At 41.9% G+C, this 18,941-nt stretch overlaps 1 protein-coding gene across 2 annotated transcripts in view; it reads right to left on the bottom strand.

Moving 5' to 3' along the window:
* NAV1 (neuron navigator 1) overlaps nt 1-18,941 on the bottom strand; it is a 75,426-nt gene that overhangs the window by 30,938 nt on the left and 25,547 nt on the right. For both annotated transcript variants that reach the window (XM_021717102.1, XM_021717103.1), the window contains exons 2-7: nt 5,617-5,755; nt 4,854-5,151; nt 3,301-3,994; nt 2,341-2,784; nt 1,706-1,747; nt 819-967 (exon numbers count right to left, since the gene is read on the bottom strand). In XM_021717102.1, the coding sequence (XP_021572777.1) occupies nt 819-967; nt 1,706-1,747; nt 2,341-2,784; nt 3,301-3,994; nt 4,854-5,151; nt 5,617-5,755 (1,766 nt within the window). The remainder of the gene's footprint in view (nt 1-818; nt 968-1,705; nt 1,748-2,340; nt 2,785-3,300; nt 3,995-4,853; nt 5,152-5,616; nt 5,756-18,941) is intronic.

The raw sequence follows: 18,941 nt of genomic DNA, 5'->3' as shown, positions 1-18,941 counted from the left end.
GATGGCCCTGGCCCAGCCAAAGCAGTTGGGGAATCTGGACTTTTCTTTCTTTCTTTCTTTCTTTCTTTTTTTTTTTTATTTTTTTGAGTTGGAGTCTCACTCTGTCACCCAGACTGGAGTGCAGTGGCCGCTCCCGGCCACCGCAGCCTCGACCTGCTAGGCTCCGGCGATCCTTCCGCCTCAGCCTTCCGAGTAGCCGGAATTACAGGCGCGTGCTACCATGCCCGGCTGATTTTTTGATTTATTGTAGAGATGAGGTCTCGCTGCCCAGGCGGGTCTCGAACCCACGGGCTCAGGCGATCCACTCACCCCAGCCTCCCAAAGGCGCGGGATTACAGTCTTTCTTTCTTTTTTAAAATCTCTCCCCACCCCCCCAAATCTGGACTTTTCTGAGTTTGGAGGCAGATCCCATCCTGTCCCTCCTTCTTTCCCTACAGCCTGACATTTTAGTATTGCTCTTTCACTAGCTGGCTCTGGGAGCACTGGGTGTGGTGGCTCCTTTCTGGCAGTTCCATGGGCCTGCTCATTACATTGGTTTGATCTCCAGGCTTTGGTTTATGGCTTTTCCATGCCACCATTCAGACTCTCTGATGCTGTAAGGACTCTACAACTTGTGCCCAGGGGCAACTTTTCAGTTTAGGATTTTGGAGTACTTTGCCTTCAATCTTGTTTTGGGTGGATATACTGAGGCACCATGAAGCAACCCAATATAGCATCAGTCAAATATGAGATGAAACCCAAAGCCCACTGCCTTGCCTCACCCTGCAAGGTGACCCCTGCTTCATCCCATGCCGCAGTGAGTGACTTAGAACACTGACCTATGTTGGTAAGCTGGCCCTTTGCACTCAAGGACATGGAGAGTGCAGGGGGAGAAGGTAGCTCTGACTGGTCATCGGATTCCGGCACCCCACCAATGGTATGGGAGTGTCGCCGCTCCTTGGTCTCCTCCTGGGACTGAAGCTGGTACCTGTAGGAGGCAGCAGAAGACCTCAGTCTGGGAAACTACAAAGTGCTATTGGAGGTTTAGCTGGTATGGAGGATGTCTGAGCTAGGCTGGAGCCAGGAGATTCTGAAAGCAGGACAAGGAAAAGAGGGAGCAGTCAGGGCTGCCTTAGAAGGGAGCAAGAGGTAGTGACTCAGCATCCTTTTCCAGACCACCAAGAGGGTGAGGAAAGACTACAGGCGTTCTCGTGATGGTTCCTCAGATAGGGCAGAAATGATGGTGGAGGCATCAGAACTTCTTCCCTGAAGCTCAGGACAGCTTTAGGATTCCATGTGTGGCCTTTAAGTTGCAGGAATCACCACCCAACTGAATAACTCAATGCTTTCCATAAGAGTGGAAGACTAGGCATGTCCTGCTCTTTGCCTACCAAGAGGCAGGTTGGTCTTCCTCACAAATGAAAATTATGGAAATGAAATCCAGCGAGGATTGGGATAAAACAGGTTGGTATAGGTAAGTGTGATTCCCACATGAAAACTTGTTTTTCCTGTCACCAAAAAAAGAACACTTACTATAAAAGTTGACTCACATAGTATTAGGTTTAGACAGGGTGCTGGGTGGTGTTAGTACAGGACCACATACAAATGAGTTGGCTAAAAGGGTCACTAAAATTCATGACTGGATCCTGGGACAGGTCAAGTTACAATTTTTCAAACAGACCAGGAGTCCCAGGTATAGGGAAGAAAAAACATATTAAAAGGTTACCTGAGTCCTTTCTTGGGAAGAGTGTTCCGATCCCGCTGATTACTGTGGAGATTAAAAAAGAGAGAGAGAGAGAGAGAAGACTGTGGGTCCATCTTAGGAACTGGAGTTTGGGACCATCAGGATAAGGGTTACAGACCCTGGACACATGAAGTCAAACTAGGAGTGCTTTTATCTCTATCAATAAAATAAGGAGACAGTCGTAGCCTGCTTCTTGGCCCAAAATTTGGAAAATTTATCTGAAATGTTCATTGTTTTTTCTCTGATTAGGAATCAAGATGTGGATAGCTATTTTAAAAAGCAATTACTGTAGATGAAAACTAGGATGTTATATGTAGAACCAATTTTGGACTAGGAAGCAAAAGCTTTGGATGATAGGTTAAAGTAATCATGAGATCTTAGATAAGTCATTTAACTTATTTGTGCACTGGTTTTCTCACTTCTGAGAATAATGATATTTTAAAAACATCCCTCCTATCCCATGGAGTTGTTGCGAAGCAAATAAAATTACTTAATATATGTGAAGATATTTCAAAAGTCACAAAGTGGCAATAAAATACAAGATACTACTGCTAATGGCAAAATGAGCCTGAGGCATGAAGACCAGCTCAGGCTCAGCTCTGCCTCCACCCACCTACCTGTCCAATTGCCCGGTTCTGGGGCTTCCACTCCAGGCCAGCTCTTCCGTCTCTTCCTCTGGGGGAGCAGCAGGGGGAGCAGGTGGGGTAGGGATGGGAGTACTGCTGGGGAAGGCACTGGGCAGGCTCATTGGCATCTGGAGGGACTCCATGCTCCTGTGCAGGCCTGAGAGTTTGGGGTACATGCGGGTCTCCTTTGGGACACTGAAACCACTCATGAGCTCCAGGCCCTGGGAGAAGCTGGCTGAGTTAATATTGAGGATGGGTGCCGGACTAGGGGTGAAGCACGAAGGGTGAGGGCCCCCAGTGGCTGTGCTTGTAGCATGCAGATCTGGGACCTTGGAAGCGTGGGTGTCGCTGGACGATGGCAGATCCAGACTGTTGGAGTTGACCTTGTCTAGATTGGCTAGTGAGGGTGGCTTGACAAAGCTCTTAGCTGTGGCCCTGAGAAAAGTGAAGATAAAATATTTAGGATAAGAGAGTTACAGAGCAAGAGGCAGACAGAATCTTTAAAAATCCCCATTCAGTTTTGTTTTCTGGCTATTTGCTAAATACAGAGGTTGATCCTAATGCTTTTGTAAAACACATTGGAAGGAAATCCGATACCCAATTTGGGACAACCTTCAGTCTTGATAAAGGAGACAGCATATGCACAAGGGAGACATAAGTGGATTTATACACATGGAAATGTAAGTGTAAATAAACACAGTAAAACCACCCATGTAAGTGCTGAAGACAATTTAAGTGTAGGGCAGGGAATAGTACAAAGGCATCAGTTTTCAATACGGTTTTGAAAGAGGGAGAAAAATCTTGATATATAGGGGAAGAAGAAGGGAAAGACCCACACAAAGGCCTAGAGACAATAGTAGCTAGACCATGCTTGACCTAATCTAAGGAGGACAGGGGTATGCAGAAGAATGACAGAGCAAACAGAAGGAGGTAGCCACCCAGTTTGGGTACCTGAGAGGGGTTGGTGGTAGCTCTGCCAACTTGGTGGATGGGGAGTGGCTTGCTTGGTTCTTGGGAGTACTTTCTGGGGAGCCAATGCTCTTCAAGGAGATGTTGTCTGAGTCCAAGGCCACTGCCTTGGCTTTGGCCTTCTCCTTTTCCCGATCAGTCTGATTGACAGGGGCTGGAGTGGTTCGCCCACTGGCTACCTTGGAAGGCTCCTTCAGTCTGGAGGGCGTAAGGCCTCCCTGCTTGGTGCTGAGGAGACTGGGGTCAATGCTGCTGCTAACAGGGCGAGGTCCACCCCGCCCACCGGTCACACTCATGGAACTGGACTTGGCTGGCCGGGGCAGGCTGCGGTACTGGATGTTGGAACGGGCTCCAGGAGCCAGGAATCCTGGCTCTGCACTGTTGGACACATCTAAGCTAGTCTTGCGTCCATTCACTGGCTTGACAGGAATGCCTGAGGACTTCTGTATCTTGCTGAGAGTAGCTGAACCACCAGTCTGCATGACAGTGGCTGTGCCTGTGGCAGGAGGAGGCTTCTTGTAGCCAAAGGATCCTGAAGTAGAGGGGCGGGCAATGCCCGAGGGAGGCTTTTTAGCATCACTCAAGCGATCCCGACCAGCATCAGAAGAGGAGCGCTGTAGCCCAGTATTCTTCACTGCAAGCTTACCCTTGTCTGTAGCTTTGCCTTCAGGTTTGCCTGTGGGAGGGCAGGAAATGAGGTAAGAGTAGCCAAAACTAACCAATACCTTAAAAACTGATTTCTTTCCCTCTATGGGAGAAGGGAACCTTGTCAATATATTGTAGAATTTCAGAAGCCTAAATATGGGTAAGGAGGTACAAGATAAGCTGATGAAGATTCTTGTCAGAAGGACTCTAGGTGTGAGAGATGGGGAGACTAGGATTTTGTTTTGTTTATTTTGTTGTTTTTCTGCTCTCAAAGTAGGAAGGTCCATTTTGGTAAAAGTGGCAGAGGCAACCACAAAGACGATCAAGAGCATCCATCCAACAACTGGTTGAGGAAGGGGAAAAAGCAGAGGAAGCAAATGGAACAGAGTATGGTAACATCTACTGGTAATTAGAGACTGTAGGGAAATGTTGATTAAGGCTAAAAGCTACCCAAAGGACCAACTTTGGGAGCCTTATAAGTCTCTTGCTGTAGCCACTTTATTGTTTTCTTAGGACCTTCCTGGGATATTAAGCAAGTATCTTATGAAGATAAGTATATGGACTGAATGTCTCGGGAAAGGAAATAAATAAATTAATGGGAAGTGTTTGAAGGGAGGTCAAACTGATCTCTGAACATAATATGCTTCTTCCTCTACTTCTTAGCAACTGTGATTTTACCCAGCTACTTAACCTCTTTGAGTTTCTATTTTCTCCACATTTATAAAATGAAGACAGTAATATTCATCTTTCCTAACTCAAAGGACTGTCCTGAAGGACTTAAAACACTATACAAATATCTGATATCATCCTATGGGTTAATGACCATTAAGATGTGGAGCAACCAAAGAAATAAATCTTTGCCCTTGTGCCTTCCTTTATTTCAGGTTCACCTGCTACTTTGAGAGCACTCTGGGCAGTGTGAGTGATGGGGGAAGTGACAGCCACCGGTGGGGTCTTCCCCTTCTTCAGGGAACCAGGGTGTCCCAGGCTGATGGGTTTTTTCAGTTCTCCACTCTTGGATGAATCATCACAGCTTTCAGGTCGTTCTCTCCGCCACTTAGAAGTCCCAGGTTCCATCTTCAGGCTACCGCTGTCGTACTCTAGTTTTTTGGGGGCCTTTTCCTCTGATTCACTAAACCAGTTTAGCCCACTTTCTGCCAGAGAGCGTTTCTCTGAGTCTGTGCGTAGCTAAAGAGAAGAGAAGAAGGAGAGTGATACTCATATGGGGATGGAGAAATAGATAGCTGAGGGGACTGATTCTGATTAGTGGGTGGTCCTGCTCATCCCAGAATATTAAGTCAACCCAGAGTTTCTACCTATACCCCTAGGGTTCCAGAGAGCAGATATCATGTATATCACTGGGTATTTTTTTTCTTCTCCAGTTGGAATAGCTCTTACATGTATCACTCCAGATTGGTGTGGACACTAAGTATAGACAATATGACAACATCTAGTGTCTTGGGTGACTGCTTGGTAGCCTTTGTTTTTTTGTTTTTGTTTTCTTTTTTGGCAACTCTAAAAATGTTGGCCAAAGGCCTGTGAGAACCAACCCAATGGAGTGGGTGTGTACGTGCAAGCACATACACAGGCAGTGCCCAGTTTGCCCCAAGGGTCATCTTGAGATGGTGGCCTGTGTGTTGCAAACTCACGCACCACTATTGTAGAGTTCCTACGAGAAGCAGTGGGAGTCGTTGGGAGGGAGTTGAGTGAGGAGCTGGCATTGAATTCTTCTGAGCTGAGGTTGTCAGAGGCATCGCTGAGTCCACTGCTGATGGAGCTGCTTTCATCCCAGCTACAGGACAGCAGAGAGAAAGGTTAACAGTTAAAACAGAAGCCAAGGCAGAAAATAAACTCTTCATATTGAAGAGTTCTACACCATGTATAGACTGGCCAAAAGAAGCAAGCTTGGGTGTTTGTCCTGGGTTTGCCAGTAATTCAAAGTGTGACTTAAACTTTGTAATTTGGTGATGTTCTTTTTAATAAAAGGAAGAGACTCTGACTCTGTCTGGCAAGAGAAGATGTTATAGTTATATCTTCTTACCCAGAAAATTATATTAGAAAGACAAGGTAATTTTTGAATCCATCTAATTATACAAACCAATTTCCTCTCCCTATAAGCAGTCTCCATATATAAAATTACCACATTTTTAGATTTGTTCTCCAGGTACTCCTCCATCCCCATTCTAAAATTTCCATAGCTGATAACAAGGCCCAGGAAACAATTTCTCTTTTCTAGAACACCTTATGGATTTATCATTTCTCATTGTTCCCTTGTTTATACGGTTCACCCTATCCTGGGATCAGGTCCTGCTTCTCAACAGTATGTAATACTCATCTAGTAAATGAACCAAATCTAAGGTGCTGTGGCCAAGCAGAGGTATCAGATTGGTACTGAATGGTTTTATTTCTCTGCCAACTGCTTGGAATTTCAGATTTGTATCAGGGAGAGACTGTTGTTAAACATCTGTATCTGTAAACATCTGTATCTGAAAACCCTAGTTCACATGCTAAATGAACTTAACTCCATATCTTTGTAGCTTGTGGCTCTACAACATTCCTTTTGCTGTTCATTTCTGGTTATTAAATTTCACAGTCAGAAAGTTTATTCTTGGTTGGGTGCAGTGACTCATGCCTGTAATCCCAGCACTTTGGGAGACCGAGGCAGAAGGATTGTTTGAGTCCAGGAGTTCAAGATCAACCTGGGCAACATAGTAAGAATTCATCTCTATAAATAAATAATAATAATGATGAAAATAACTAAAAAATAAAAAAGAAAGCTGATTTTTTTTTTTGAGATGGAGTCTCACTCTGTCGCCCAGACTGGAGTGCAGTGGCCGCTCCCGGACACCGCAGCCTCGACCTGCTGGGCTCTGGCGATCCTTCCGCCTCAGCCTTCCGAGTAGCTGGAACTACAGGCGCGCACTACCACACCCGGCTGATTTTTGATTTATTGTAGAGGTGAGGTCTCGCCAAGTTGCCCAGGTGGGTCTCAAACCCGCGGGCTCAGGCAATTCACTCACTTCAGCCTCCCAAAGGCGCAGGATTACAGGCTGAGCCACCGAGCCCGGCAGAAAGCTGATTCTTAACATCGAAACTAAATTGTCTCCTCTACCATTTATATTAATTTCCTCTTGTTCTATCTTTTTTTGCTATTCACAGGTTTCTTTATCACACTCACTGTTTTCTAAGCTCAAATTCTGTCTCCTATAAAATCTTTCTTCAAAAGTCTCATTTTCCAGTCTTTTGCAACTTTTTCTGGACCCTAAAAAATTCTTCAGATGTCACTCAAGGCTTAGATCCTAAAACTGAACACAGAAGTTCTGTAACACAGTAAATTCAGTAAAACAGGTACATTAGTATGTTTGTGCCTATAGGAATTAATCTCTAAATTCCTGCATCTGTGTTCAGAGTAGGTATGTTTATCAGCTTTGCGTGTGTGCAAGGAGTAGAGACTAAAGATGTTTTTTGTGAATTAGCCGGTATCTGGAAAATTTTCCTTTTTATTTTTATTTTCATGTCATGGAATAAAAATCAGACACACAAGTCATCTAAGTGCTTGGCCCAGATTTCAGCTGGCCTCTCTAATGCATGTGCTGGGAATAGGAAAGTGGGTGGTTTGGACATTTGACTTTGTTGATCTGTAGTGATTTATCCAAATACATTGAGAAAGAGCAAAGCAAGCATGAGGATTAGAGCACACTACAGAGTTACTTAAATTTTATTACTACGAAATATAGCCATTATTAAATGACAATCTCTTCTCCCCTCTCCCTCCTGACATACATTAAATCTCACATTTGTCCTGGGATAAGATATCACACCCCTCACCCCCCATTTTTTAGAAAAAGAATACTGAAGAAAGATCACTGCTGGTTTTATGATCCTATCAACTCTTCTGGCCCAAGATAAGATCTCTGGCAGGCAAACAAACAAACTATTCACAGCATGTTCTCTAGGTCAAATACAGGAAGACTGTAGCACTGCATCTTTCATCTGAGATTAATTATTGGTAATCATGGTCTTGGCGCAAAGAAAGTGCTCATGGAAAGGCCCTTACAAAAAGAAGGTTGCTGCTGTCTAGAAATTAAAAGACAAACAGACAGACAAACAAACCTACTTTTGCCCTACATTTATGGAAAGTCTAACACAGAAATAGAGGAGGGGGATATTTATCTATCAGGAGAGAATTCAAGTTCTCCTTATCCAAACTCATTCCCTCCCAAGCTCTTTTCCTATACTGAGAAAGTATAAGCCTAGAAATACCAGGGAAGATGCTAGAGGATATAAGATTTCCTAGCAAAATTCCTTTGCAAGTTCTAAACAAAAGGAAAATTCTGTTGTCATTACCCAAAGATTAATAGAGATTCTTCTTCGGAGAAAGCATTTTTTTCTTTCTTTAAACAAAATTACAGAAGTAATACATGCTGTAGTGAAGACTCAATATTACATAAAAATATCAAGGGAAAAGGAAAAATGCTCCTTTTTTTGCCCTCCCATTTTTACTTCTAAGGTAACCACTACTAACAGTTTCTTGTGCTTCCTTCAAAAATATCCCTCTGCATATCTCTGTCTTCTAGCTGTTTGCTCTCCAGATCTGCTGAATAGTTGACATCACGGGACCATACCTCATCACCCCAGAGTCTTTTTACCTGACTTAATTGGAATGTTCCTCTTTCTCTTTGTTGGTTTATGCCCTTGTTTTAGTGAAGTACCTTTTCTAGTAGGTTCCTGAAAAACAATGCCTTGAAAGTAAACTCTGTAAGGTCTTACATATCATAGAATGCCATCTTTTTTTCTATCTTTACATGTGAGATTTTGGCTAGCCATAGAATTCTAAGTTGAAAATAATCTTTTAGAATCGAAAGCCATTGCTATTATCTAGCTTCTGTTGTTGCCGTTTTGATTCCCTGTCCTTAGTGTATCACCTGTTTGTCTCCTCTTTGGAACTTTTAGCATTTTCTTTGTGCTCTGAAATATCGTTAATGATGTGCCTTGGTGTGGACCTAGTTTTACCCATCGAGTTGGGTACCTTTCTGGATCCTTTGGATCTGAAACTCATGACCTTTCATTCTGGGAAATTTTCTCAAATTTTTTTTGACGATATGTCAGTTCTCTCTTCATGAATGTCTGTTATTCAGGTAATAGATTTTTAGGATGACACTCTGATTTTCTTACTTTACTCTCGTATTTTCCAGCACTATTATTTTTTAAAAATTCTATTTTGGGGGCAGTGGCCTGTTTTATCTTCCATCCTCTGTTAAGTCCTTCATTTCTTCTATCATATTTTTTATTTCCGAGAGTTCTTTTTTTAAATTTTAAATGGCATATCATTATTTCTTTCAAAGTTACAATCTTTTCTCTCAACTCTGAGAGACATTCATTCACTCATTCATTTGGAGGGGCAGGTTTCCAAACTCTTTGCATAGTTTCTGGTTCCAAGTTGCTTCGCTCTCTTTGTGATGGTGAAACTTTCATGTCTATAGACCTTCTCAAATGTCTGATGATGCTTGGCTGTTTGCTCATATGGGAGACTGGGACACTCACTATAAGTTATTTGGAAGTTTTATACACAGGATAGGACTTGTCAACTATGACTTCAATATAGGGAGATGTGATTAGACTGACTCATTTAATTTTCTTACGGGTTGGTCGGATTTCCTAGAAATGAATTTTCCAAACTCCAGCCTGAAGTGTTCTGAGAGTTGTCAGAGGAGTCTGGAGGTTTTAATATTCAGTATGCAAAGTTTCACTTATTCCCCTCCCCCTTGTTTTAGTTCAAAATCTATGCCCCCAACTTGTGCCAGAACTTGTTTTACTCTTCAGAAAAAAAAAGTCTCCAGTCTTCTGCTGATGAAGGGAAGGAACAGTTGCTTTTCTGGGAGCAGGTGAAGGAGAGGATCTGAGAGTCTGAGTGTTTCTTACATAAATTTTCAACAGGCCGGGCATGGCAGTTCAAGCCTGTAATCCCAGCACATTGGGAGGCTGAGGCAAGAGGATTACTTGAGGTTGTGGGTTCGAGACCAGCCTGGGCAACATGGTAAGACCTTGTCTCTACAATAAATAAAAAAATTAGCCAGGTGTGGTAGCGTATGCCTGTAGTTCTGGCTACTTGGAGGGCTGAGGTGGAAAGATCACCGGAGCCCAGAAGGTTGCCACTGATGTGGCCATGAGCGAGCCACTGCACTCCAGCCTAGGCAATGGAGTGAGCCTCCAACTAAAATAAATAAATAAATAAAAATAAATTTTCAACAGTCCTGTTTTTAGATTTACCTCGTCCCCCCAATAAATACCTGATACCACCAATTATGAAGCATTTTGAGGGTTCTGGGGTACAAACAGAGTTGCTGCCCAGTTTCCTCTACTGCTGGTTTTGAGTTTAGCTCTGAGTCTGATAGATCAGTTCACCCTTGCCATTCTGATTTCCAGCATTTCAAAATCTCACTGCTATTATTTCCTCCTTCTCATATTCTTTGCTTGTCCTTGTGATTTATGACTAAAAAAAACCTCTTTATTGTCATTTTACTCTTGTGGTAGCTGTGAAATATATTAAACTAATTTTACTAGCAGCAAAATAACCCTAAGTGACACTTAACAGAGCTTGTTCTTTTGGATAAGATATCTTGGTGGGTAGTCTTTGAGTGGAGTAAAGACAGGAGACATTAGCTTTGGAGTTCCATCATCAAATCAGGCAGAGGCAGAAGGAACCATCTAGATCATTTTTTTGTTTGTTTGTTTGTTTTTGAGTTGGAGTCTCACTCTGTTGCCCAGACTGGAGTGCAGTGGCCGCTCCCGGCCACTGCAGCCTCGACCTGCTGGGCTCCGGTGATCCTTCCACCTCAGTCTTCCAAGAAGCCAGAATTATAGGCTCTACCATGCCCGGCTAATTTTTTGATTCATTGTAGAGATGTGGTCTCACCAAGTTGCCCAGGCAGGTCTTGAACCCGCGGGTTCAGGCAATCCATTCACCTCAGCCTCCCAAAGTGGGATTACAGGCTGAGCCACCGAGCCAGGCCATGATTTTTTTTTTTTTTTGAAGATGCAGGGCTGTGGGGGGAAAAGATTGCATGGACACTGTTCATCCTGAAACATGATTACTTACAGTCTAAGAACAGAAAGTTTTTAGAAGAGTTTGCAAAATTTATTAGCCAATAAATCAAAGTACTACAAAATAACTGCCTTGGCCATTCAAGATAGCAGGAAGAAAGGAAAGCAGCTTAAATAATGTCACCAAAAAGAATAAAGAGGAGGATAGGGTTCAGGGTTTTGAAGGGCTAGTACATCTGCTATTTGGCAGAAGAAATTTCTCTGCTCACTCTAAGCTGGGTTTTGCTGTCTGCCTCCTATTTCTCTTGACATTTGTTTCTCACTTAGATCTCAGGTAGAGAAAACAGAGTTGGGCAGCAACAAGCTACGCCACTTAGATCTCAGGTAGAGAAAACAGAGTTGGGCAGCAACAAGCTACGCCGACATTCACTGGGACATGAAAACAAATAGAACGCAGAGGCCTTAATATCTCTTCACATAATCTCATCTATTTATAAATCCAAACAAACACCACTAATAGGCAACTGATATACTAGAGAAACGGTGTAAAAGTTTTCATTCTGGGAGAGTTCTTATAAGAACAATGCCACTTTCTCATTTTCATCTACCCTCAGAATAAAAGAGAAAATGAGACTGAATAAACTTATCAGAGATTAAGTCAGATATAAGCAGGACAATGAAAATGAAGACCCTTGTCAACGAATATTTCTGGAATGCTAGAACAGATTACAGAGGTAAAGGATTTTCTCCACAGGATACTTATTTTCCCATTTACTGTTCTCCTCACGTCCTCTAGTCCACCCTCCAAAACTTATACTTCTCATTCCTGATTTCCACTAAAAAGCAATTTTTTCCTGTCACTCTATTAAAAACATAGGTATGTCTTCAATATCTTCTTCCCCTTCTCATCAAGATTATAACACATCACTGACTGTATTATCACTTGCCTCTCAAAATCTATCCCTTCCTTAAATTCCCCCTGCCTTTGTTCTGGTTCAGAGCCTAATGTTCTCTCACTTGAACCATTGGGAAAGCCTTCTTATTGTCTCACTCTCTATAGATCCTCCTCCCTCTAACACATACAGTATAATGCCCATTCCTCTGTTAGTATAGCACTTAGCAAAACTGCCATTAGCTTTTTGTTGCTGATATAGTAAAATCAAAATTCTATAGCCCATTGATCAAAACTATCTGTAAGCTATTATTAACACAGAGTAGTGGTTAAGAGTACAGACGTTGGAGTTGGACCAACTATGTTTAAGTTCTATTAACTCAGCCTAGGGTTAAGTTCAACTTCAATTGGGCAAACATTCACTGAGGTCCTAATATTTTTAAGGCACAGTGTCAGTTGCTATGGGCATTTGAAAATGAGTGGCTATCCAGAATAAGCTTATAATCCAAGAATAAGACATATATATAAATGAAATAAATACCATGACAGAGGTATAGACAACATATATAATGGAATACAGACGATGGAATGGTTTAATCTCCAACAAATTCTAGAAATAAGACTTTGCCATGTTAGAGTACTGATAAATATAATGCTTACCCTTTTTTCTCTATTCCCATCCCACTCCTACTTCCTATGTCCCCCAGGATTCCTATTAGGTAACCAGCTCTCTCACCTAATGTCCTTTTGGAAATGCAGACCTGCATGAGGAGCCAGTTCTCTCATCATTATGCATTGATCTGTGTGCTGCTGAAGATTCTGGAGTCCTGGCATTATCACAGGGACTTGACATCAGTAAACACAGTCCTATCTATGTCCCATAGGCATTTTACATTTCCAGATCATATACCAAGTCTTCCATAAGGCTTTCCATGATCCTCCTGGCCAAAAAAAATCTCACTCTCTTTTATGTTTTTGTAGATGTATCGATGCCTTTACTTGTGGACTTGAATTCCTGGCTTATATGAAAACGAGGACGCAAAACTTCAAGGAAGAGGTTATAATTTTGGAATTGCTACTTATATATTCTCCAGAGTGACTAGTCATTTGTTTCCAAATGTCATCCTTGCATGGGGGGGATTTATAAATGTTCTCTTTTTAGAACTTTCAGTTCTCTGCTGAAATTCCCCATCTATATAAAAATTAAGTGATTTTTTTCCACTTGACTTAAATATATTTATAAAAAGAATTTTATAATCCTTGTCTGCTAATTTCAACATCTAGATCATCTGTAGGTCTGCTTCTATTGACTATTTTTTTCTCTTAGTCACATTTTTCTGCTTCTTGAGTCTAATAACTTTTTATTATATGCTTGATGGTGTATGTAAAAGAGTGACAATATATATACTCAGAAAAAGGACATGCCCATTCCTCTGTTAGGCTGCTAAGATTAAAAGCTGAGTCAGTCTAATGTCATAGAACCAGTTCTAGGCTTTGTTGTAGCTTTGTTTAAGGTCAGTTCAACAAATGTTCTGAGGGAAAGATCAGAACTATCCTTTCAGTAAAGCATGAGATCTGACAATGGTGAAACTCCAGAGATCTCTCTCTCTCTCTCTTTCTCTCTCTCTCTCTGTCATCCATGCCAGCTGCTGTGGTTCTCTTTGCTCTTGGTAGGCCACTTCTATGCACTCAATGATTTGTGATTTGGAGGAGTCTTTCTCTACCCTCCTGCACTGCTCTAAGGTTTCACTGTACTATAGTACTGCTGTGTAAATAATGAAGGCTCTGTGCATGTCGGTGGGTGGGGAGCGTCTCTCCCAGTTTTCTGCCCACTGTCTTAAGCTCACTGTCACTTTCAGTGAAAGCCTCATGGGGAAGGCTTAGGGGTAGGTGAGTACTTATGTTTTATATAATTAGGGTTCTTTATGGTTAGCCCACATGTGGCCTTCAAAAGTTTGTAAGAAGTTCAGCTATTTTCTCCTTAACCTCATCTATGGTGGATTTGCTCCTCCTACTCATACCCCTAAGATGAAAACAACTATGTGTATCATCTCGGCTAGAAATAGCTTGTCCCTTTCTGGAATTTAGTTCAATTTGAATACTTTGTATCCTCAGATATCTATTTTTAAAAAATTATAATGTCTGCTGCTTATCCAGCTTAGTCTTGCTGTTAGGATGACAGTAACAGTGTATTAGACACTATACCATTCCCTTCAATAAATGAGCCCCTTGAATTGCCCTTAGAATAAATAATGCCCTTCATCTAGGGCTGCTAAGAAAGGCAACTGATTCCTCCTCTTGTTTTCTTGCCCACTTCTTAGCACTGATGCGATAGTTTAGAATACTCTGGTGCACCCCACCTCCTCTGGAGGATAAAAGAGAGACTGTGAGGAGGACAACTCAATTGAACACTGCTCTGTTTGTGTCTGGGCAGACACGTGGCAAGACACGGGGCTGGGAACGCTCCTCCCCTCTGGGAAAAGCACCAACACTAACGTAGCTTTTGGCTAGAATTGGCCACCCCTCCCAGACTTCTCTCACACAGTCTGCTCCCCACATTTTAGGCCCAGCTATTCCTTGGAATTTGAATGGCCAAGGGAGCCTGCAGGCAGCCAGAAGGTCAAGGGTGTGGGCTAACTAACTGGAAAGATGGACTAGTTTGTGACTACACAGGAAAAATTCCTTATTGCTTCTCTAGCACAACATGATTCTCAAAAGTCAGCCTTGAACACTAAATTAACACTTCGGTCCAAAACATATATGTCTTGTGAATCAATAACCAAATTTCTCTAAATATTTGCTGCTTAACGGATAAGAGCTGTGTACATGGAAAACCTTCTTCTCTGACAGTGGAGAAATATTTGTAGTACAACAGGCTGATTTTAAGAGCTAGACTTTTGTTTTCCTCTTGGAATTATTTTTACTCCCAGGTAGAGTTTATAAAATTGGATGCCTAATATTAAATCCCCAGGAGACACCCAGGATTTCCTGCTTCCTCATCTAGAAAAGAGAAGAGCTATCTTTATCCTCTAAACTGAAAACAAGCTCCAAGACAGCAGGCCATTGACCACACAGTGTACCCTACAGGGAAATGAATCCCCAAACCAATCATGAAAAGAAGCCAGAGTCAGAGTTGGAAGGCTTTTCAGTCCCTATCACTGTACCAACAAAATATGTACTGTATTCTATCAAATATACACACATCAATTGGGAGAAAGGAGTAAACAATCACCAATAGCCACAACTCTTTATTGTTTCACTTGCTAGAGTTGGTGAATCGTGACCTAAATTAGGCAGTTAAATAGGCAACAATGACAAAGGGACTGAGAGCCAAGATGAGTAGGAAGCTAGCAATGTGATGAGCCTGGCTCTAGGTTCTCCAAGAACGTCTATGGATTCAAATAAAAAGAACAATTTTTCATAATGCAAATGTTCCAGATAAGGCTGCCACTGGATGGTTCTACAGCTAGAAGTATTATGACATTGGCCCTGAAGTTGAAATTACTCTTGGTACTTTAAGAGGACAGAGCAAATACATAAAGCTTGATCTGGAAACAGCCCAAGTTAGAAATACATAGACACTCAAAACTAATCTGTCCTCTTGAGAAGGCTAACATTATTGGCTAGAAAAGAACCAGCCTGACTTCAAAGAATACTTTTCTGTGATCCAGAATACATTCCTAATACTTGCTCTAGTTTTGAAATTTTCCATAAATTTCTCAGAACTATACCAGGTTAGAGTTAAGATATAGCTTTCCTTGGTTGTTACTTTTTTTTTTAGTTGGAGTCTCACTCACTTTGTCACCCAGACTGGAGTGCAGGCAGCCTCGACCTGCTGGGCTCAGGTAATCCTTCCATCTCAGCCTTCCAAGTTCCTTGCTTATTACTTTAAGAATACTCTTACTAGCCGGGCTCAGTGGCTCAGCCTGTAATCCTGCGCCTTTGGGAGGCTGAGGTGAGTGGATTGCGTGAGCCCGCGGGTTCGAGACCCGCCTGGGCAACTTGGCAAGACCTCATCTCCACAATAAATAAAAAAAAATTAGCTGGGCATGGTAGCGCGCGCCTGTAGTTCCAGCTACTTGGAAGGCTGAGGCAGAAGGATCACCGGAGCCCAGCAGGTCGAGGCTGCAATGGCCAGGAGCGGCCACTGCACTCCAGTCTGGGAGACAGTGAGACTCCAACTCAAAAAAAAAAAAAAAGAATACTCTTACTATCTTTATGACTATCTTTATGAAATGTAACAGGTTAAGCCATATGAGACTGCCAATCTTGTAGATTAAAAATGGTCAGACATGGGTACTTTCATACAATTCAACATCAAATGTGTTTATTTTTGTGTTTGGTCTATGCTTCAGCAATTGTTTGTTATAAAAGTGTGGTAGTGGATTCTAAGCTCTTAATAGAAAGAGACAAATGTATGGAATCTAAGTCAAATGAAAGAAATGACAACTTGTCCTAGCCTAAGAGTAGTCTGGTATATCTGAACGAGGGGACATGAGTCTCCTCAATCCAAAGTTCCGAATATATCTCATTCTTTGTTAGTCTTTTATACTTTCTTCAGGTCCATTCCTGGAAGTGAGCCACTCAGTTGATGGTCAGTCTATGTTTCCCAAAGGTCACTCAGACAATGTGGGTCCCTAATGATAAAATTAGTAAGTGATGTTCCATTTCTGGTCCCTGCAGCAAGTGGACTCCCTTGTTCTCCTTTGTTAATAAGGTGGTGGTCTAGATCTGGTAGCCACTAGCTATATGTGGCTACTGGGTACTTGAAAGGTGGCTAATACCAATTGAGATGTGGAATAATACTTCAAAGACTCAGTAGAAATAAAAAAGAATGTAAAATACCTTAATAGTCTCTATATTAATTATACATTAAAATAATACATGTTAGGCTAAATAAGACATAATTTATTTCACCTGCTTTACTTTTTAAAATGTTTCTGCTATAAATTTCACATTACTTATGTGGCTTTCCATTACACTTCTATTCTAAGTGCTGTCCTAAATAGAAAACTTTTGGTCAATGAAATGTCAATAAAGAACTAGAGTTCATTAGCTGCTACAGTAGTTATACTTGGTCCATGACCTGAAAAAGTTATGGTTTTCAGTTAAACTTCAGCTAATCCTTCTCTTGATGGTACCAAATGTGGTAGAGTTATTAAGTGCATGTAATGAATTATAAGACAAAGTCCTCACAGAACATACAAGAGGTTAAGGAGGATAAGTGACTTAAAAAAATAATGGAAGAGACCGAGTGCAGTTGGGCAATTTTATAATGCTCAGATTTGAAAATGAATCAAGACTATCTAGAGAAACCAACATTCTGTTCAAGTACTGCCAAAGTTCTTAAAGTCAGTAACCTTTCCTGCTCCTCACCCCTATGTGGCCTCCAAAAGCAAGGGGGAGTACAGTGTCTGCTTCATTATATGTCTGTGGTTTGGCAGAGATCACAGCAAACTAGCCTGATCCAACAGGCTAGTTTGAAATCCAACAAAGTCAGGCAATGGGAGGAAAGGATGAATTGCAGAGTGAGAGATTTAGAGGAAGAGAGGGTGGAGCAGAGTAGAAGCCAATATAAATTTTTTTGAGCTAAGGGTTTGCCAAGTCTTAATCAAGGGTAAAGATCACCGAGAAGAAGGGACTCTAAAGTCTTACGTGAAATTGGAGGATATGTACAATTAGGAAATTTATTTGGCCCTGTTGATATTTTGGCAGGAAGCTCATGCTATTCCAGTCCTTTAAGAAAATTAATAATTTCAGTAACTTGCTAAAGATCTTTCCTAAACTCCAGTTTGAACACAACTATCTAATTAATTTGTTCAAATCTCAAATGTGGAGGCTAATTTCATGAATGGACCCCGGGATGGGGACCTCCTGATTCAGATTTAAATCTCACAGACTGGTAACATGACACCATTTAAAAAACCAGAAAAAGTAGTCATCACAATTTTAGAGCCTAATATTTGAGGCTATCTGTTGTAACACCTAGGTGATAAATTTATATATTAGAGCCATAACTCATAATGACTATACTTGGACATATGGTCTTTAGGGAGGTAATTAAGGTTAAATGAGATTATACGGGTGGGTATCTAATCTGATAGGACTGGTGTCCTTAAAAGAATAAGAGCCGGACTCAGTGGCTCAACCTGTAATCCCGCGCCTTGGGAGGGTGAGGTAAGTGGATTGCCTGAGTCTGTGGGTTTGAGACCCGCCTAGGCAACTTGGCTAGACCTCATCTCTACAATAAATCAAAAATTAGAGGGGCGTGGTAGCATGCGCCTGTAGTTCCAGCTACTTGGAAGGCTGAGGTGAAAGGATCACTGGAGCCCAGCAGGTCGAGGCTGCGGTGGCTGGGAGTGGCCAATGCACTCCAGTCTGGGCGACGGAGTGAGACTCCAACTCAAAAAAATAAAAAAAAAAAAAAGAATAAGAAGAGACACCAGAAAGCTCTTTCTTTTCATAAATACACAGAAGAAAGGCCATGTTGGGAGAGTGGCTATCTATAGGCCAGGAAGAGAGGCCTTTCTAGAAACCAACCTAGACAGCATCTTAATTTTGGACTTCTATCCTCCAGAACTGTGAGAAAATTAGTTTCTGTTTAACCCACCTAGCTTGTGGTATTTTGTTATGTCAGCTTGAGCAGACTACCACAACTATTAAGTGATAAAAATGAGCTTATTTGTTTATATATCAATACCCCTACTGGACTATACTAACTATTGACCACCTCTATGATTCAGGCAAGTTTTCTTTTCATTTTTTTGAGTCAGGGTCTCACTCTGTCACTCAGGCTGCTGGAGTGCAGTGGCATAATCATGGCTCACTACAGCCTTGAACTCCTGAGCTCAAGTGATCCTCCTGCCTCAGCTTCCCAAGTTGCTGGGGCTATAGGCACAAAGTTTCTTTCTTTTTTTATTTTTTTTTATTTTGAGTTGGAGTGTCACTCTGTTGCCCAGACTGGAGTGCAGTGGCCGCTCCCGGCCACCGCAGCCTCGACCTGCTGGGCTCCAGTGATCCTTCTGCCTCACCCTTCCAAGTA

This window comes from Carlito syrichta, unplaced genomic scaffold (assembly GCF_000164805.1).
Source record: "Carlito syrichta isolate Samal-C Ts95f unplaced genomic scaffold, Tarsius_syrichta-2.0.1 Scaffold309294, whole genome shotgun sequence".
In the NCBI taxonomy this organism is placed as follows: Eukaryota; Metazoa; Chordata; class Mammalia; order Primates; family Tarsiidae; genus Carlito; species Carlito syrichta.
This window is presented reverse-complemented; position numbering and strand designations above follow the sequence as displayed.